This window comes from Paramormyrops kingsleyae, chromosome 7 (genome assembly GCF_048594095.1).
Source record: "Paramormyrops kingsleyae isolate MSU_618 chromosome 7, PKINGS_0.4, whole genome shotgun sequence".
Classification (NCBI taxonomy): Eukaryota; Metazoa; Chordata; class Actinopteri; order Osteoglossiformes; family Mormyridae; genus Paramormyrops; species Paramormyrops kingsleyae.
The window spans coordinates 36132027-36153834 of NC_132803.1; the positions used below are offsets into that span (position 1 = coordinate 36132027).

At 43.3% G+C, this 21808-nt stretch overlaps 1 protein-coding gene across 2 annotated transcripts; it reads left to right on the forward strand.

Annotated features, from left to right (window-relative positions):
- Nucleotides 1-2036: 2036 nt before the first annotated feature.
- On the forward strand, nt 2037-21643 carry wdr36 (WD repeat domain 36). Of its 2 annotated transcripts, XM_072714881.1 has the most exons (24): nt 2037-2400; nt 2984-3011; nt 6872-6972; nt 8978-9095; nt 9543-9675; nt 12298-12352; nt 12730-12862; nt 13042-13217; nt 13332-13452; nt 14201-14266; nt 14508-14591; nt 15762-15916; nt 16044-16158; nt 16447-16612; nt 16822-16930; nt 17021-17100; nt 17486-17593; nt 18195-18292; nt 18570-18715; nt 19254-19373; nt 19660-19741; nt 20073-20260; nt 21068-21157; nt 21308-21437. In XM_072714881.1, the coding sequence occupies exons 1-23, from the start codon at nt 2245-2247 to the stop codon at nt 21143-21145; spliced, it is 2616 nt and encodes an 871-aa protein (XP_072570982.1). In that variant the 5' UTR covers nt 2037-2244; the 3' UTR covers nt 21146-21157; nt 21308-21437. The 2 variants fall into 2 exon arrangements, with proteins under 2 accessions (XP_072570982.1, XP_072570981.1); XM_072714880.1 differs by lacking the exon at nt 21068-21157 and having other exon boundaries at nt 2038-2400; nt 21308-21643.
- Nucleotides 21644-21808: the final 165 nt, after the last annotated feature.

The window sequence follows — 21808 nt, forward strand, 5'->3', positions numbered from 1 at the left end:
GGAGTATGGGGTGCTGGGCTTCCTTTTAAGGGCTGTTCGGTCCCTGTATGACCGGTGCCAGAGCTTGGTCCGCATCAGAGCATGTGAGCGGAGCGTGAGCGAGGAGCGGAGCGGGCGGAATTTGGTCAGAGCGCGGAGCGGTTTTTTAATTAAGGCTGGAGCGGTCGCTTTGTCTCGCTCCAATTTCGCTCCGATACCGCTCACACTACAATTCTGAGGCGTGCCCAAATCTACCCAGAATTCATCTGTACAATTATCAAGACTGTTACACAAATTGGCCGAGATGGAATTCGCAAAGTATTTCAAAGGAAACTGATAAATCATACAAGTGTACTATTCTTATCAAACGTATAGATGACAAGAATGTACAGCAAGAACAACAATGTGGTGAAACTGTTTCAGTGAGTAAAGATTCACTTTGGAATCACTTTTCATGGAAACATGAGTGTGCTACGCGAACAAGTGGAAGCCAGAGCAAAACGCGTGCAAGTTTTATATGGTTGTATACGTAGCATATCAAGTCTATAAAGTAAATTAAAGTATAAAAGCCTATAAAGTAAATTAAAGTTAAAAAGCCTATAAAGTAAATATTGGTGATCAAATAAATTCGTTTTGTCATTCAAAGTAGGTCTAATAAGATTTTTTTTTTATTTCACGTAACGTAAAATTTTATTTTAGAGACGTGCTGCATCAACAGAAAAAAATTGAGGAATTTAAAACGTGTCTGTATATTCTTTAGGCTATTAAGCCCACTGATTCCTTTACTTTTAAACCTATTTTTGTGTGGAATGCCATTTCCAAACCTGTCCGTTGTTGCCGATAGGTTGCTTAAAAATAAATATTTTCTGTTCTGACTGGTAATGTTGCCGTTGCTCATATTTCTTTATGACATAAGTTAGGAAGTTAAGCAATTTCTTGCTGTTTTGGGCAGTGACTGTGGCTTGTGCTATGACAAACCATTTTAAGCTTGAAGGATAATTATCAGCACCTCCAATCCAAGCCAAGAGGCTCTCTCAAAAAAGTGTGGGTTACCGTCTTCTGGTCGTGAACATGTGTATGCACCTTGGGAACACAAGTGACCAATGAGGAATGCGAGATGGGCAGGTGAGCACTGAATGGGCTGGTGTTGGTTATGTGGCTAGGTGTTCTAAGCCTCTGTGCCTGTGATTGGGAGGCTGCTGGTTCAAGCATCAGCAGAAGTCACACGTCTCTGGGCCCTTGACCAAGGCCCTTAATCCCCAGTTTAGGAGTGCCGCATGTTGGTCGACCCTGCGCTGTGACCCCCAAGCTATGGAGAGCAAGATGTGGCAGGCGAAGAGAAGAATTCCAATGTAATTGTAAAGAAGGCAAATAAAAGATGTATCATTGTTAAGTTGAGGTCAGTCTACATCCCTGTTCTCACCTTTGGGCATGAGCTGTGGGTGATGATGAAAGAATAAGGTTGCAGGTACATGTGCTGGAATGCTGATTCGCGGCATGGTTGCCCAGAGCACTCTCTGTGACAAGCTTATGACTTCAGGCAATTGCAGGGATCTCGAAAAAGAGCCGCTGTTCCTTCTATTCAAGTAGAGACAACTGACGTGGTTCTGGCATCTTTTAACAAGGCTCTATCACACCTAGGACATGCTGGAAGGACAATATCTCCCAGCTGTCTTGGTAATGCCTGCCACTCACCCAGAATGATCTGCAATCTACGACCTTGGAAAGTGATGTCAGGTCTGACCTGCTCGGCACTTTGCCACTACACCCCCTCATCGGGAGAAGCAGTGTGTAAAAAATGACAACTAAGATGATATACATACAAGATTTATGTTTATATCTACCAAATGATCCATAACAGTTTTTTTTTTCAAAATTTCAGTCATAATCTAGTCATACTCCTTGAAATAAATTCAAAAGAAAGGTATTATAACAAATAAAACGTTCCTATTTCTTAACCATATGCATTATGGTTCCATAAGGACAACCGTAATCCCGGCACCAAGGTTACGTCAGGTGATTTTAGAAATAAGACCAAAACATATATAACAGTATATTTCTTTGAACGGAACAGTTCTTCGGTCGGAACTAAAGTTTTACCTGGGGAAGATTTACAGAGTAACACCCGCGTGTCATGTCAACATTACATGCGTGTGGCGGAACGTGACCGGCACCCCACTTTAAATTGTCTTTTTGTATACTTTTTTGTTTGGAAGCGTGTAGTTTTTCGTTAGCAAAGTAGCGTTTTAACATTCTTGATTTAAAATGTCTTCGGGAAGCACGAAAGGAAGTGCTATTTTTTCCGGCTTCAGGGCCTTGGGGCTTTACTCGAACCATCTGGCGCACGTTGTGCGGTACCACAAGAAGCACCAGCAATTCTACGTGGTAACGGCGGTGGGGAAGTGCTTCCACACCTACAATGTAAGTCCTTTTACGGGCAGCCTGCGAGGAAACGAGCCGGTCACAATGAGCTGCTCTTGGCGTAGCAGCCAGGGAAGCCATGAGGGACGCTAACGCTGGGAGTGAACCGTGGACGGCTGATAAGGGGATTACGAGGGCGTGCATGAAATGCAGCTCGGAAAAAAACTAAAAAGCGCACCCCTCCCCTCCCCCCCTTTTTTTTTTTTACTTTAACCGAATATATAATTTTTATAATTCATTTAAATAATAGTAATATTTAATAAATCGATGACGTTAAAAGTAAAGGGGTCTGAAGTGAAGACCCACCAAGTAGTAATCATGCGTACGTGTAATATGCTTAATTATAATTTAATTTTCCAAAGCATCTGTAGCGAAACTGAATGTTTACTGTGCCAAATGATTTTGAATGCAAGGAGCCTTATACAGATATGGAACGAGAAATGCTGTACATGACGAATAATCTGATGCGTATAACGGTACTCGAGGTGCTGAACTGAGAGAGCTGGCTACTGTCGTTTTTAAGAGGTCGATGAGGAATGACTTCGTGCGTGTTAATTACTGTGATTCTTTTTACATTTTTCAGGTCAAGAAACTTGGAATCGTTGCTGTTAGTAAGTCACGACTTTTTGTTTGTGACAATTATGTTAATGCTATCGAATATGGAAAGGTGCTATGGAATGCATTTTTTCAGTATTTTAAATTGTTCTTTGATGTCTATGTACACTATATGGACAAAAGTATTGCGACACACCTTTTAATAATTGAATTAAGGTGTTTCATTCAGATCCCACAGGTGTAGAAAATCAAGCACTCAGCCTTACAAACTAGTATTTGTAAAGAATGGGCCATTCTGAAGAGTCCAGTGAATTCAAGTGTGGTACTGTCATAGGATGTCACCTTTGCAATAAGTCAGTTTCTTCCCTGCTAGATATTCCATGGTCAGTGTGTGAGTTTAATGTGGAAAAACTTGACTGGCCCACACAGATGCCTAACTTCAACCCCACTGAACACCTTAGGGATGAACTAGAATGGTGATTGCGAGCCAGGTCTTCACATCCAATATCAGTGCCTCACCTCACAAATGCTCTACTGAATGAATGGGCAAAATTTCCCACAGACATGCTCCAAAATCTTGTGCAAAGCCTTCCCAGAACAGTGGCAACTCTTATAACTGCAAATGGGGAACCAACTCCATATTGATGCATATATATTTAGAATGGGCTGTCTTAAAAGTTCCTGTAGGTGTAATGGCCAGGTGTTCCAGTACTTTTGTCCATATCCTCCTGAGAGCCAGCAATTCATCTTTTTCCCCTGTAGAGGATATTATGTTTTTGCTGTATCATACTGCACATGCCACTCTGTAAATTCCTGTTGTTTCTTAAAGTGGACAGTTAGTGCTGTACGATGACATTACATGTTTGCAGATGTGACCTTGCCAAACTCCTCTTCCTGTCAGCTTTATCTAAAGCAACATACATTTTTTTTGAGAAAGCAGGGTCAGACAAGAGGCTTCAGTGTATGCAGAGTTGGTTTGGTTGAAAAATGCCCAGAAGTGATTTTACATGCCCATTTACAGCCCTATTATTTGGTTCTAGAATGAAACAAGCCATTTTCCTTTTTTGGCAGGCTCATTAATATGTTAATGAGTTCTGCTTTGATTGGCTAGTTTATGGTGAGGTACTGCGATGGCACACAGAACCAACATTTTTATAGTCATGCACCGCAAAACAATGTTTTGATTAATGATGGACCATATTTATGACAATAGTCTCACAAGATTATAATAGCTGAAAAGTTCTTATCACTAACTGATGTTATGTTCACCCTGGGCCAATAGGAAAAATCCCGAATTTCTCTGACATAGCTCATATAGTTTTGGAGTTGAACTGCACTGAGATTTTCCATTCATTTGCAAAAATGCTTACTCTGACATTTTCAGATGCTAGTATCTTTGCAAAGGTAACACCTCGGCACCTGAAAAAATTGTGGATATACAAGCCTTCCGAATATGTATTCATTTAGCTTGTAGCATGTACCTAACTTAAGATAAATCTGTTAAGAGGCCCAACAAGGGGTAGTAAAAATATCATCACTATCATTGTGTCATTTGAAAGATCTAGGTTCCCTTTACAACATATAAAAAAAGAAAGGGTTTAATTTAAGGGTTTTATTGAGTTTAAGGGTTTTATTTTTGTTTTAAGGGTTTTTATTGACAATTTGAGGCAATTTGAAACCAATTTATTTTAAGTTGTGTACATGCTACAAGCTTATTAAATGCATATTCGCAATTTGACTAAAGGCTTGTATATCCACAGTTTCTTTCCAGGTGCCTAGGTCTTTCCGTTCAAAGATATTGGAATCGGGCATCTGAAAATATCCGACTAAACATTTTTTTGAACGAAGGAAAAATAGCATAAAATTTCAAGCCGGTTTAACTCCTAAACTATATGAGCTAGGCCAGAGAAATGTTGGATTCTTCTTGTTGGCTGAGGGGCAAACAAAATGCCACAAAATGGTTCAATTCTGAAAATACATACAGTGGTACCTTGGTTTACGAGCATAATTCATTCCGGAAACATGCTTGTAATCCAAAGCACTCGTATATCAAAGCGAATTTTCCCATTAGAAATAATGGAAACTCATATGATCCGTTCCACAACTCAAAAATATTCATATAAAAATTATTAATACAAAATATAAAGTAAAAATACATAAAACAAATTAACCTGCGCTTTACCTTTGAAAAGAATCATGGATGGTGTCAGGGAGACGAGAGAGGAGAAGAGGAGGGTTATTTTCAGGGCTGTGGAGTCGGAGTCGAGGAGTCGGAGACAATTTTGGGTACCTGGAGTCGGAGTCGGCAAAAAGTTAACCGACTCCGACTCCTACTAAATTTCAATGGGAATTAAAAAAGTAAGTTGAAATGTCCCAATTCACAAACAGTCATAATGAACTACTTCTCTGCTGTAAGAATAAAGCCCAATGCATGCAGTGCATAATGTTACCACAAAACGAACATGTCAAGTAACCATGAAGCATGCTTTTCATTGACTGTATGCGTCACTATATGGGATGTAATGCACAGGTAAGGTGCGGCACCGCTTTCCATTGTGTCGCGTTCCACTGTTACAGGGAACTGTGAACCTAGCCTAAAGCCCCCCATACATTTACAGATGCACTGCCAATTTTTCGGCCGTTCAACGAGTCATCACGTGTCAAACGTCGGAAAAATCATCTGGTGTGTTCTCAGCTCCGTCGGCTCCCCTTCGCTATGCGCCAGTGAAAACCTTGTTTTCATTGTGTTTGTCTTTAATCTGGCATTATAGTAGAGTGTTGGCTTCCTAGCCAGTAGTTCTGTGGTGAAATGACATGTATGTTGCCTTCCTTTCCTTCAATGGATGTAGAAAATACATTAGCATAGTATATACATACAGAGGAGTCGGAAGATTTAGAAACTGAGGAGTCGGAGTCGGAGCATTTATCTACCGACTCCACAGCCCTGGTTATTTTGTAGGACAACTTTCACTATAATTAACGGAATCACTGCCATCTGTTGGCTCACTGGAATCTTTTTCTGTTTGTGCGACTTTAACAAGGAACCCATCCAATGACAGCCTCTTTTGCCTCCTTTTCGATTTTGCAAAAATGTGTACATTGCATTGTCGTTAAACAGATTCATCGCTCGCACTGCTACTCCCTTATTCAGGTGGTGCTTTTCTACTAAATTTTGACTATACGAGTGAGGCATGCCGTCTGAGACCGAGCATGGGAGATGATTACCCACAATTCCGCAGCGTGAGAAAGTGAATAACCATTGGTTCAGTTGAGATGACATGCGCTCGGCGTCAAAACAAGAAGCGCATGCATGCGCTTCCTGTTTTGAAGCCGAGCGCACGTAAAAACAAGAAAAACAAAGAGCGCATGTGTGCCATATGATTTTTGATGATACTTGGCGCTCGTAAACCAGGACTTGCTCGGTTTCCAAGTCAAAATTTATTAAAAATCTTTGCTGGTCTTGCGGAACACTCGTAAACCGCGTTACTCGTTATCCGAGGTTCCACTGTATTGAAGAAATGGGCAGCATGATTGGAACAGTGGTTAGCACTATTGCGTCACTCCTTTGGCATCAGGGTTTGAGTCTCCGTCCCGGTTCTACATGTGTGGAGTTTTGCATGTTCTCTCATGGGGTTTCCTCCGGGTTGTCTGGTTCCTCAAAACATGCTAAGGTGAGTTGGAGTTGCAAAATTGTCCATAAGTGTGAATGTTTGTGTGTGAATGGTGTGCCTTGTGACGGGTTAGTGCTGGGGTAAGGATAAGCTCCAGCCCCATGCAGCCCTGCACTGGACAGGTGGGTATTGAAAATAGATTGCTTGATACTGGAGAAACTCCAGGATTCCAGGATCTGTATTGAATATCTGGAATGTGCCTTTTCAAAAATGGTAACTCTCTTCTGTTCATTGTTTTTTGGTAGGCAATGCTCTTCCTGAAGATATTGCCTGCTTGGCAGCTGATAGGATGTTGGTCTTTGTTGCGCATGGAAAACTAGTTACTGCCTTTGCCAGGAACAAAGAGGTAAACGTCCTGTTTAATTTACCAATTCCACATGGGACACTTTTTTAAGGAACACTTCTCTAGTGATTTTCTGATTTTCCTCTCACTTTCCAATTGAGAAATGAGAGTACACCATGTACATAATTATAGGCAAGTCTGAATTTTGCTAGTATCTTCTCTTCAGAAAAAAAGTTTCAGTCCAGATTAATCTCCAATTAAGAATGGACTGTTTATAAACCGAGCGTGCTCACTATTTTCTGTTTGGAGAAATACAGGAAACTGTAGATACTTTCCTCTGCAGAATTATTAAGCAAATTATTAATACTATTAAAATGGGCCAGAGAAGAGCGAAAAAAAAGAAATAGTGAAGTGCCAGTCAGAGGGATGCAACACAATCAAAACTGCCAAACTTGAGAAACATGACCACTGTACAATCGAGTATTTTGTGGCCAGCAGCCAAGGATGGAAGAATCATGTAAAGAGATGATGACACAAATAACTGTCAAATTAAAGAGGAGACTCCCAGAAACACTTTAGAAACAAATGTCAAATGTTACCAAGGTAGCAAATTGCAGTCTAAATGGAATTTCTGGAAGTACTAGGTGCTGCATGGTACGTGACATTGCTAATGTCTCAAAGGCTGAATCACAACAAGTCCAGGAGACACACAAGATGAAACATCAGGAATGGGCATGGACACGTCTCAAGACTGATTTTACAAAGGTTTTATGAACAGATGAGATGAGAGTGACTCTTGATAGAAGAGGTGGTTGGACCCATGGATGGACACCTTCTGTTAGCACCAGCAGGGTGGTGATGATGTCGGCTGCGATTATCACTGATAAATTTGTAGCGCCTTTCCAACTTGCACATGGTGTAAAAATGAACTATGAGACCTACTGCCAGTTTCTGGAAGATACCTTCTTAAAACACTGCTACAAGAAGAAGTCAGCAGCTTTCAAAAAGGTTATGATATTCATGCAGGGCAGTGCCCCCTCCCCGTGATATTCATGCAGGGCAGTGCCCCCTCCCCGTGATATTCGTGCAGGGCAGTGCCCCCTCCCCGTGATATTCGTGCAGGGCAGTGCCCCCTCCCCGTGATATTCGTGCAGGGCAGTGCCCCCTCCCCGTGATATTTGTGCAGGGCAGTGCCCCCTCCCCGTGATATTTGTGCAGGGCAGTGCCCCCTCCCCGTGATATTCGTGCAGGGCAGTGCCCCCTCCCCGTGATATTCGTGCAGGGCAATACCCCTTCCCCATGCGTCAAAGTATTCCAGAGATTGGCCAAGAAAGGCTTGAAAGGTAATGTAATTATCACCTGTCCCCCTTCATCGCCTGATTCAGGCCTCAATGAGAACTACTGGGCCTTACCAAAGTATGAGATTTACCAAGGTAGCAAACAGTACACTTCTCAGAGCGGTCCTATCTATCAGGTAATATAAAATGTGATCAAATCAAAAACGTGACTGGTTCAGTGGACAACAGGCACATGATAGTCATTGAAAATAAATATTAAACTTGGTAATGTGGATTATATAGAATGAGTTGACTCCTTATATAGCCTGAATATCTACAACAGTTTTTATTTTTTCTCTTGATGATAACAGAAAAATCCATGTTGTTTCTGATTACCTAATAATTTTGCACACTGATAATCAAATGTTTTTTATTTTTGTTTGTGACAGACTAATGTAACTTTCTCAAAAAATTGCTTGGAGTGAAAAGAAAACTTCATTTTTATAAGTCTGCCCAACTTTGGCTAAAAATGATCTCCATGAATAGTACATGCCTAATAATTTTGCACAGATTGTACATTGTTGGTTGGGAATTATAGGAGTCAGCAAACCATTCTTGTGTGATATTTTTTTTTCTGTGGAAAAAATAAGAATTATTCAATGTAAATTCCTTCTCCGGGAAACATTTCTCTGTGTTTAATAAATCAGCTTTTTAATTAATGTTGGTTAGACTGGAAATCATTTAAAGTGTTTTTCTGTGGTTATCGTGCATTTCTGTTGTTGCTTTCCTAGGTTGTCCACACCTACACTGGCCATGGGGCGGATGTGCATCTTCTGCAGCCTTTTGGGGATCACATCATTTCTGTGGACCGGAACAATGTTGTCATTGTCTGGGATGTTCAGTCTGAAGGTTTGTTTGCCTTGCCAGGTTTAATGTTACAGCCCTCTGCTTTTCATTTTTGCTCTTATTCAAAGCAAAGTTAATTTCTGAGAGGATCCGGCAGGATTTGTAATTTGGGATTAAGGGCCTACCGGTGGCGTCACTCTACTAACCCTGGTATTTCAACCGACAAGCTTCTGGTCATTCACATAGTGTTTCGACTCACTCAGCTCATCAGGGCAAAAGAAAATTTCTGAATTCGCATTTATAAGCCTGTCAACTTTGGCTAAACGTTATCTTCAGGATTCTTCCCACAGTCCAGAATCATGTGGTTAGGTGTCCTGATTTCTCTATATTGTGTATACTGTGTGCTGCATGGGGCCGGTCTGGAGGGGCTGGCTATAAAGGTGTCCTCACCCCTGTTTATAAGACAGCAGAACAGATTCTCCTGATTCCATGTATGCTGTGCCCTCCCAGATGAATACCTGCAGATGGCACATGACAAAGCATCCTTTGAAATTTCTGCCGTCATGCATCCAAGCACCTACCTGAACAAAATCCTGCTTGGAAGCTGTCAAGGGAGTCTTCAGCTGTGGAATGTCAAGTCAAAGTAAGGCCTGCGCCTCAAACGTGGTGAATTCCGTTTACCGCCAGTTCCCTCTGCCAGACTAGTCTCGAGTTTTATTTGTTATATGCAACAACATACTCTGTGCATGTGTGCAGTGAAATGCTTTTTTGCAGCCTGCTTCCCGGAAGGAAATATGTAAACAAAAAAGAATAATATAAAAAGATAAATATAAATAAATGCATTAAATAGCACTGATTCTTGAAACTTTGGCAAAAACACATCCCACTAAGAAAAGTGCTCATTCTGTTGGAAATTAATAACATTTTCAAGGTTATAATTAGGGGGTCCTTTGCACATATGTAAGGTTCTTTTATCGGCTTATTTTTTATCTTTATTAATTTAATGATTATATGCTGGCCCATTGCCTACAAAATCATTTGGCCTCAGATAGGGGATAATCATTTCAACTTGATTTAAAAAAACAAAAAGTAATAATTGAATTGAGTAATATCTTTACCACATGAAAGAGTACATTGTAATATGTATTAAAAACTACAAACAGTGAGTTTTGAACAATATTTACTGTTACTTTGTGGTTGCTCAAAATGTGTCCCACATATTCGTCACCAGTGTCAGATATTTATAAAAAGCAATAAAATTTAAAAGATTTTTTATTTTCAGAATTAAAACCTGTTTTATCCAAATTCCCAAGAATCAGTAATAGAAATAAAATAAATGCAATAAAGTAATAAAGTAGATGTAAAAAATGATTATGAGTGACTGCACTTTTTGTATTCACCTCAGACAGTTTATGTCAGCATGGTGTAAGATGAGAAGGGATGCATAAGTGCGTAAGTGGGGCTTGGCTGTTAGGGCTCCTTGTTTAGTATACGAACAGCTTGAGGGAGGAGACTTGTTCTAAGTCTCTCGGTGTAGACCTTCAGGCTACAGTAGTGTCTCCTTGACTGTAGTGGTGGGGAAAGGCTGCTGTTAGGTTTGAGTGCCGACTTTGTTTCTGGATGCCAACTTGTGTATCCGCCGTAGCCCTTGGCCGTGATGAGTAATGGCTCGGTGACGGCGAAGGCACCTATGACAAGATGCTGCTTGGTGTCAGCTGAGGTTCGCGGGGGACGCCTGGGGCGATGGGACTGAGCAAAGCTTATTTCAGGTTTCCATTAAAGATGGAAACTCCTTGAGCTCAAATCAGACCTACTTGCTACGTGTAGTGCCTCTAATTTCTTTAATGACATGTGCTTACGAAATGTGATGATCCTGGTGAGGCCTGGTAATCCACCGAATGTGGGGCAAGCTGTGGGTGTGATTACACAGGCGTGAGTGATGTCATCTTAGCTGAAAAGTAATTTGCTTGAGGTCAGCATTATTATTATCATTATTATCTTTTTTAACCATGTCGTAAGAAGGCGATGCACATGCTTGATGGGTGTAAGGCCTGACAGTCCGACCACAGGCTGTAAATACAAAGTCTGCAGTACAAACTGTTTTTCAGAATTTATTTCTAGCTGCTTCTCGTGTTCTACATCAGTAGGTGTTATGGGAGGGAGATGACTGACGTCGCTGGTTAATCCTCACCGCTTTATGTCTTAAGGTCGGGGGTCTCCATCTTTTCCCTTTAATCATCCATCCCATCCATGGAGGCTGAGGGGAACAGCACTAGTGGGGCGCCATTTTAATATAGCACAGTGACATTTTAAGGCTACATCTTTGCTGCTTATTGACCCTGCTAAATTTATGATTGATAGGTGGGAATTTCCTTAGCAGCAAGGATATACAGATAGGAAGATCAAATATAATGAATACGTACGAGAATGTACATAGTACAAACAGCAAAAGCAGGGCAACATGCGTGCGCAGAGAGTGTTAAAAGCCCTCTTGGGCGTGGGGGTGGGGTCCTTGTGTTTCTTTGGGGTTCCTCTGGTGTCATTTTGCATCTGAAAATGGGCCATGAGTCGCGGGACACAGGGACACGCTATTTCACCTTTAAACTAGGCATGTCCCATCTGGGGTATCCCATTGCCCACTGCCTCCAGGGATAGGCTCCAGGCAGCCCTGTCCTGTATCAGCTATGGGTGGGTGGACACACTGACTGGCACACACTGACTGGCACACACTGACTGGCACACACTGACTGGCACACACTGACTGGCACACACTGACTGGCACACACTGACTGGCACACACTGACTGGCACACACTGACTGGCACTCACTGACTGGCACTCACTGACTGGCACTCACTGACTGGCACTCACTGACTGGCACTCACTGACTGGCACTCACTGACTGGCACTCACTGACTGGCACTCACTGACTGGCACTCACTGACTGGCACTCACTGACTGGCACACACTGACTGGCACTCACTGACTGGCACACACTGACTGGCACACACTGACTGGCACTCACTGACTGGCACTCACTGACTGGCACTCACTGACTGGCACTCACTGACTGGCACTCACTGACTGGCACTCACTGACTGGCACTCACTGACTGGCACTCACTGACTGGCACTCACTGACTGGCACTCACTGACTGGCACTCACTGACTGGTTGCTCTTTGCTTAAACTTCATGCCACAGCAGAGTTTTGTACTAATCACTGTACTCGTACTTGGAGCCTCTGACCTCTGTGTCTCCTTTTCCAGCAAACTCCTATACACCTTCACAGGATGGGGCTCTGAAGTAACAGTGCTACAGCAGGTGCGTTACATGTTGCACGGTGTTTGTCCGTCATGCGCACCGTGAGGCAAAGGGGTCCTGTTGATGTGAGCAGCTTTAAGGGGGGACGAGGGGGGGCGATGAACGTTTCCATTGCAGATGGCCAGCACAGAATGCCACAGGTGGTCAGGCTATGCAAGATTATGAAAAGCTCAGAAAATCCCCCTCTCAGTTCGGCAGGATTATTTGTTTTGTATATTTCAAAAATGTTTACTTTGTTTTAATGTATGAATGAGTAATGGAGTAAGAGAAATGTCAGAATAGAGAGTGAATGTCAGTTTATGTTATGTAGTACTGTTGCTTAGCGTGCATTAGTGTAGAATTCCTCACAGTTCATCTGGGTCGTGTTGTTCTTCCAGGCACCTGCTGTGGACGTCGTGGGCGTTGGGATGGCGTCCGGTCTCATCGTGATGCACAACATCAAGTACGATGAGTCACTCATGAATTTCCAGCAAGATTGGGGCCCCATCACAGCGCTGTCATTTCGCACAGGTGACTTAACGTCTCAGTACCTACATGAAATACTCTTACTCCTGTCTCACAGGTCAAATAAGTCTTCTATTTGCTAAACATGAAACTTCCTCTCCCTTGGCTTTGTCTGGGGACCCATCTTAACAAGACTATTAAGTTCTGGAGGAAATTCTAAATGTTTCCCAAAACTTCTCCTCAAGATGGTCACCCAGTAATGGCTGCGGGGAGCCCTATTGGCCACATTGGGCTGTGGGACCTGGAAGACAAGAAGCTGATTGGTCAGATGCGAGATGCTCACAGTACAGCCATTGCGGGCTTGACGTTTGTCCACGCAGAGCCTCTTCTCATCAGCAACGGGGCGGACAATGCCATTCGGGTCAGTGTCTTATTTGTCCTGTTGCCCTGCAATAGTGCTATGAATTAATTGAATCGGGATAAACCAGAGAGTGTGATATTGCAGAGGTCTGAGTGTCTCTCCCATGCGAAACAGGTGTGGATATTCGATACCCCTGGTGGAGGTGGGCGTCTCCTTCGCTGCCGAACTGGACACAGTGCCCCGCCCACGAAGATCATGCATTATGGTCAGAATGGACAGCAGATTCTCAGTGCCGGTCAGTAAAGATGGAGTCTGTCTGCATCACGCCTGTTGTGGGTGGATGGTCAGGAAATGCTCATTTGCTTGCCTGTTTTATGTGGGGAAATGTTGCCATGCAAGCATCCAGAGATTGTCTTCTTTTCTCTGTTCTTTGTTTATAGCTCAATCATGTGTTTCTTTGTGGCGGTGAGATTTAAGATTTTAATCGAAGCTTAATATTTAGTTAGGACGTCTCTTAGCTGCAAGCATGTTAAGAACTCAGTGTGTGCAATAGACAATTAATTTCTTAAATGTTGAGATGATTTCAAGTTAACATTATTAATTATCTGATTTATATGGGTGAGTTGAAAAGCTGACCATTTTTTTTTAAACCCGGTATCTAAATTCTCTGGGATGAAATTCTTCATTAATTCTGTATTAGTCATGGGTCTGATCGATCACGGTAAACCAAATAAAGTTTTAATTTCTTTCCCAATTTTTAGGGTATTTAGGGTTCACTCATTTTGGTTCCTTTTGGGTAGATACCTAGAATGGGTATTACTGCCAGAGGCCAGTAGTACCACATAGTTTAAAAAAAAATCATGGCAACCTGAATCACTGTATCAAATTACCGCGGTCTTCTCACATACCACCAGGGGGCGCTCCGAGTGCCACTGGATGTACGCATACCACAGTTTGAGAACCGCTGCTGTAGTATATGAGCCTCATCTGGTTTTTCCAGACTTCCTAAAGCCTCTGTTTCTCATGCTGGTTGCTTCTCCTAGGTCAGGATGGCACGCTACAGTCCTTCTCTTGTGTGCACGAGAGGTTCAATAAGAATCTGGGACATGGTAAGGTTCCTGTGAGCATCGTCCATATCCGAGTACTTCCTCTGTGGTATGTCAGCCAAGCCCCCGCCAAAGTGGCTCTGGGAGGGGTGACTCCAAAGCAGTTTGTTTGAATTTCAGTGAATTGTTTTTCTTGGAAAGGCTAAAAACTCGCTATTGAAGTGCAGTGGACGTGAGTCATTTATGTCTGGAATTTCCGAATTCGTTACAGTCATTTGATGCTTCATTATTGTGCCACAATAAGGTTCCATCAACAAGAAGAAATCCAAGAGGAAGGGGCTGAAGCTCGACACTATGAAGCTGCCCGCCATCACGACTTTTGCTGCAGGTACGAATTAGTGAAATTCTGTTGCAGGATAGTCTAAACTTGAAGGAAACCACTAAATAGTCATCATTACAGTCAGTGAGATATTTGCCCTCTTTCTCTTGGTGTTCTCTGGCTAGGCAAATTTTGCTGGATGATAAGTTGTCCTAGGAATTATTGAGATAAACAATAGTTTTGTCGTTGTGAGACCATTTTCAACTGATGTAATGATAATGACATATTAGTGCAAGTACACCCTTTCAACGATCAATAAACTTCAATTTCTAAAGAACATTTAACACTGGGACTGGAAGACATTTTTAATATCCAAAATAAATAAACAAAACAACCAAAAACAATTAATAAATGGATTATGAAGTCTCTGTAAACAAAATCGGCCTTAAAATATTAAACATTATGTTGTATAAACCAATGCCATTTTTCGCAGACCGGAAATGAGCGAGCCGCATTTCCATGAACGCAGAAGCTGACGTGCAAAGAGCCCACTGACACGAGGGTTCACGCCTCATTACTAGTGATGTGTCGTTCATGAGCGAGACGGCTCTTTGAGCCGACTTTTTAGTGAACAATGGGAGCCGGCTCCTGTTCAAGAGCCGTTTTTTATTAATGTTTATAGAATTGTCAGGGTTTTTGAGCTGCCTAAACATTAAGGACGACAGTGGCTGGAACACGTCTTCCGAAAAAGCCCGGCCACGAGACGGCGTCTTATTTTTAACAAGCTCAAATCAGGTCACGCTAATCAGGCTCAGGTTAAACTAAGAGAGGGGCGGGTTTTTTAAAATGAGCCGTTTAGGAGCCAAATGAGCCGGTTTGCTAAAAAGAGCCGATATTCCCATTTGGTAGAGAGAGACGAGGAAAACAAACAAGCATGCAAATGAAAATTATCGCGGCCGGAAAGATTATCGACCTCATTTTAATTATCGTGCAATTAATTGATTTATCGTTTATCTGGCTGCATTGTACATGCAATAAGTTGTTTTTCTTAAAAACTAGGCTTATGAAGTGTTTATGTAGCCTTAAACATTACTGTGACACACAGGAGTATTAAGGGAATGCACTGTTGGTTATGCATGGCTGTCTGAATTCATTGTGAATGTACAGTTCCCTGGTATGGTTCGGGAACTACGATGCCGTTTCCTTGGCTATAATTTGGGTCCGGTTGTTTGCTTGCAGAGACTGCCCGTCAGAGTGACTGGGATGGGATTATAGCCTGTCACCGTGGTTACCTCATCGCCACCACCTGGAACTACCAGAAGACCTCTATGGGAACTCACAAACTGGAGCATGAACGTTTTGACAAGAATCGCGCCCTCAACGTCCAGGCCACGGTGAGCTTGCCCCAGGAGTGGAGTCGTGTGCTTGCACACCATGAGCGGGCTCATGGGATATAAACCATATGGTTTGCATCACTGCTCTTTTGTAAACAGCACGTATTATGACCTGTGTGCCTTACAGGTGGTGGACGTTACATCCTGTGGTAACTTTGCAGTGGTGGGGCTCTCCTCCGGACATATCGATGTGTACAACATGCAGTCAGGCATCCACAGAGGTCACTATGGCGACAGCAAAGGTAAACGCTGGGGCAGCCTGGCAACTTCTACCCAGTGTGTCAGCGAAGGTTGCTTATCAAAGCATTTTGTTGTGTTTAGTCCATCCATCTGGCGAATACATGGTAGCATCCCTGTTTTGTAATGCCCATGGACCCTGTGGATGTGATACTGGGTGTAATTCGGGTGAATGGTTTCCCTCATTAAGTAATTTCTTTGAAGCTGCTTCGCTGCTGACGTTAGACATGGTGTTTGGAGCCCTAGTGACGATCGTTTTTGTAATACTATCCCTCAATCCACCACCCCCCCAGCACATGAGGGACCAGTGCGCGGCGTCGTGGTCGATGGACTCAACCAGCTGACCGTGAGCGCTGGAGCAGACAGGCTGGTGAAGTTCTGGAAGTTCAAATCAAAGGAGCTGATTCACACTGTCACCCTGGGTGCCTCTCCTTCCAGAACCCTGTTACACAGGCACAGGTGGGGTGGAAGCCTTGTTGCATGGCAGATCTGACCCAGGAGTGGAGCCTTTTTGCTTAGCTGAACTTGGATAGGAAGTTGAGAAGCGGGCGGGATGATGACATGATGTTTATGATGGCAGAAACTGTAGGAGCAGTCTAGACGATCCTCACACTGCGTTCTTCCCCTGTCCTTGATTTTTCCACCTGTGTCTTGTACATCCGCAACAGTGAAATGCTAGCCATCTCTCTTGATGACTTCACTCTCAACGTCATGGATCTGGAGACGAGGAGGATCGTTCGCAAGTTTCCTGGTCACCGTGGACAGATCAACGATATGGTGAGGTTAACTCGTGTGCGGAGTCACTATCCCCAAGGGCCCCGGGTTTCCCCTGGCCAATCACAGGTGTCCTCCTCTTGTTTCTGCTAGACCTTCAGCGCAGACGGTCGCTGGTTGGTGACCGCCGCTATGGACTGCACCATCAGGACATGGGACCTACCCACAGGAGCGTAAGTTCAAATGCCACGGCCCTCTGAGCTGGCGGCCAGGGAACTCCTCCACGTCAGATCCGGCTCATTGTTACCAGCAAGCTACTTGAGAAAGGAAATGGGCGAGATGCGATAATGTGCAGCGTAAGCTGATAAGAACACCGCGAGGGGCCATTCTCGGCCGAAGGCCACCTCAGATTTAAAGATGACCTTTCTCAAAGGGGGGGGAAAAACATGAAAGGCTACATTTCTCGGACAGTTTGGCTGGGTCTGGTAAATGTACAGTGGAATGGACTTTTTTCGAAAGTGCGTCTCTTTGACCCGGAATTCTCCCCCACCATCTCTCTCGATGGTAATGGTTTCTCTGCCCCCCCCAATCAGTCTGCTTTTGATCTCCTCCTTTCAGCATGATGGACTGTTTTCTGGTAGATGCCGCTGTGGTCAGCCTCAGCATGTCTCCCACAGGGGATTTCCTGGCCTCTGCACACGTGGACAGTCTAGGAATATACTTATGGTAAGAGCAATCCGGAAAATTCCCCAATGCAGATGGGAAAAAAAATGAGGGTGCGCTCATATCCAAGGCCAGGCTTCTGCTCAGGCTAACCTGAGCTATAGATCAGGGCCTTGAGTTGTAGGTGGCGCCAGATATTTTTTCTGACTGTTACTGTAGCATTTTATGCTGTAGGGATGGCTCTAACCATACCTTTTGTCCATGGACCCCCTTCCCCCTTAAATTCAGCCCTGTGTGCAGTCATTTTGTTGGTATCTTCTAAAGACCATGAATAGAGTGCAATTTGGTCTTTTCAAAAAGGCATTTATTAGTTTTGGAAGAAAAAATAGCGTTACAATTTCGTATGAATTTTCCTTGTCATGGCATTTAAATGGATATGCACTTTAATAACGGATATGGGTGCATTGCAATTGTCAGTCAATATATTTAATTTTATTCAGTACTGTGTATTTTATTCATAATGTTCAATTTTATGGTCAGAAAACGGAAATTTTTACAGATGGTAAAACTATGCAGAATTGGCGTTAAGGTTTAGATCCACTCTATTCCCAAAGTGTCATGGTCTAGTGAATTAAGATGAACGCTGACATTGTATCCGCTGCAGGTCTAACAAGACACTGTACGGCATAGTCTCCCTACGCCCGCTGCCCTCAGACTTTGAGCCCTCAGTGGTTGTGCTTCCTGGAACCTGCCCTGTTCAAGGTGTGTGAATAAAAAATGTATCTTTTAACTGGTGCGCTGATGTCTAACCTTTGTCTAGGAGCAGACCTGAATTCGATAGTAAGCAGCTTGGAGCGATTTACCATTGGCCTTTTTGGAAAGAGACCCCTTACTGGCATTTTTGGCTTAAGACTGACAGATTTTTCAGACTTATTTTGATTGTATACTGTGCATGTATGACATGTAAATTGGAGTGCTTTTAAAGATGTGTAGGACCTGGCTCAGAAGTGCCGGATTCTGACTTTCTTCCCTTCCCCAGACGATGTCAGTGATGAAGATATAGACACAAGCAGCAACACGATGATCGACTATGTCTCGAAGGAGCAGCTTGATGAACAGTTGGTGACTCTGTCTCTTCTGCCGGATTCCAGATGGAAGAACCTGTTGAATCTCGATATTATTAAGGTGCGCTTGGGGTTTATTAGGATGGATACCTGTGGTTATGCATCCTGTCTCTTCTTGGGGTTCTCACTTGTGAAAATACTGACATCTAGTGGCCAGACAAGTTTTCTCAAGATTTTTAAAGAGCTCAGATCTAGACTAGAATTGTTTGGTATGTACATTGTCCATCGTCTCGCACCTTATTTTGGGCAGGTTTTATATATTTGAATATGACAGGTTTTGTGCTGAGGGCATGCTCTCACAGGGACATAGGGACTGGGGGGCTGTGTACTCACCAATATTTAATTCCGATTCATTCATTTCCCCTAAGAAATAGGCTTTTGTATTTAAATTATGTCCCTCCTAATATCAAACATCATTGTGTTCTCATAGTGTGAAATCTGGTTGAACATCAATTTTACTTGACCTAACCTGACCATTGAAATCATATCCCATTTATTAAATATTAAATATCTTATTCAGACAAGCACACTCTGAATAACTGTACATACAACACTAGAGGGACTTGTGTGTTTCATGACACCCCCCCCCCCACACACAGAAACGTAACAAACCCAAGGAGCCGCCCAAGGTGCCCAAAGCCGCTCCCTTCTTCATTCCCACCATCCCAGGGCTCATGCCCCAGTTCGCTGCCCTGGAGGACCCCAGTGCCAAAGAACAGGTGAGGAACCGCTGGAGAGATGGCATCATCTACCTTATCAAAACGCAAGATATGTGGCAGAGCGTATTAGGGTTGATTGCTTGTGCCTGTCATCAGAAGGTTGCTTGTTCAAATCAGAGTTATTTCACTGTTGGGCCCTTGAGCAAGATGCTTAACTGCCAAGATGTTTGACTCAAGTATATCTCTGAATAAAAGTGTCTGTTAAATTATAGTTATACATAAACGTAAAGTAAGCAGGTGTGCACACATGAGACTTATAAAATGCTTTGTATTCCTTTCTTTGAAGTCAAAAGTTGTGAATTTTGGAGTTCTGGCCCAGAAGTCAAATTTCTTCCTCCAACTCGAAGATGCCTGGGTCACCAACAACTGTAAGTTGAAACTGGAGTTTAATTCATAGTGGTGTTGTGCGTACCGTTTACCAAAGAAGCAGAGATGGTGAGTCACCAACAGCAAATGTTATGCAGATGTATTTGGCCGAAAGCAGGCCGATTCAGTAGCACCTTAAGGTAAATATTTGCCCCAAGTGCTAACTGGGGGCTGATTTCCCATTCGCATGTAAGCTAATATTTATGCCAGAAGGCTTAACACTGTGTGCTCCTTTAGCGCCGCTCTTTTGGAGGATTAGTCATGGTGTAGGCATGGGGGGTGCCCTTGTGCACAGGCCTCTGATTCTGACTGTTATGCTCCCCCCATATTCAGATACCACCCCCCTGCAGCTTCTCAAAGATTTGGGGCCCTCAGCCGTCGATACGGAGCTGCGAGCCCTGGCTCCGGATATGAACGGGGCCCTGGAGCAGATGCAGGCCTTCCTGAGGATGATTGGCACCATGCTGGACTCAAAGAGGGACTTTGACCTCGCGCAGGCCTACTTAGCCCTCTTCCTCAAGGTACATCAGGCCTCCGGCACAGTACATGGGCCCATATAGCATTGTCAGGAGATCCGGAGCAAAGGCCACATGTCTGGATAGGCTAAGCTGTTTGTGCTGTTGACATTAATAGTGGCCAAGAAGATCGTTCTTGTTCAATGGGAAGGCGGCAAAAAATCTCCGCATCTCATTAGCTCAACCTAATCACAGCCCACTCATTATTAAAAACCTTGCTGCTACCCTGAAAGGCTAGAGCAGTTCCTATCTAGATATGTGCTCTCCTTTCTTATGGTATTTAGAAGTTGACTCCTCTTAAGACAATTTTCACAGTTATATGTGACCAAAAGCTAACCAGAAAGAATAACAGTAGATATCAGTGTGTATCATTATTGCTTTCTGATCTATGATGTCCTGTCCTGCCATCTCCTGTCCCTTCAGTCCTGTCTTCACTTTCCTACCCTTTCCTGTCCCTTCAGTTTCCTCCTGTCTGCACACTCCTTTTTTGTACACCTTGTCACCTGTCACTTGCATTAACAGGTATTATATTTCTAGTATATGTTGCCACTGCTGTTGCTATTGTTATTCATTAGAAATATATATATGTTAGAGTAATGGAAGTAAATAGAGGACATAAAACATGGCATCTCTATTATGTTGTTTGCGTCATTAAACTACCTGGAGGTGAAAATGCTTACTCAAAGCTTCTGGAATGTACAAATACAATATCAAGTAGAGGGATCTCAAAGTCAAGAATGAGGTTATTAAAAATAAAGGGGGGGGGGAGATTTAATCCTGTAATTATTTTGCATACCCCTTTGTTGAACAAAGCTCAAAGATTGCCCTTCCCAGGCGCTCTCTTTTTGGAACATCCCCCTGTTACAGGGCAGTGGAACAGGCTGCATCTGATTGGCTGCATGGGTAGGTGGTGGGTGTGACACGTTCTGTTTCTGTCAAACATTGTAGGGGATAGTGTGTCGGGGAACTCGGCGAGTTTCATGGGGATTTCTCGCTGGTCGCAGGTAACCTGTCATCCAGATGACTTGTCTAACGATACTACTTCTGCCACAGCTGCACCTCCGGCTCGTCTCACAGGAATCGGCGCTGATGGACGAGGCGCTGAAGGTCTTGCAGAGATTGGAGGGAACGTGGATGGATATGCAGACGCTCTTCAACCAGAGCCTCTGCTTGCTGGCCTTCACCAAGAGCGCACTGCTGTGACACAGTCCCCTGTTCAGCCTCTCTGTGGTTTTGTGTTTTTTATTGTATCTGGAATAGTTTTTTTAAAATGATGCTTCATGTGAAGAGTGACCCGGAGATGAACATTTTAAATTTCCCGAAGGAGTTTGACCAAAGTTCATATGATGCCACCTGGATACAGATTAAACCTTTGGACTTTGTCATTGAGATTGCTTGCATTGGTGTCGTCTTTGAGGCAGTGTCGTCAAATGATTCTGTAACAAATTGCTCAGCTGAATGTTCTTTAGGTTCCTTTTGCTCAGTGGCACACGAAAGTACCGCAGCCTGTTAACAGAAACAAAGTGGCTGAATGTATACAGAATCGGCTCAGCA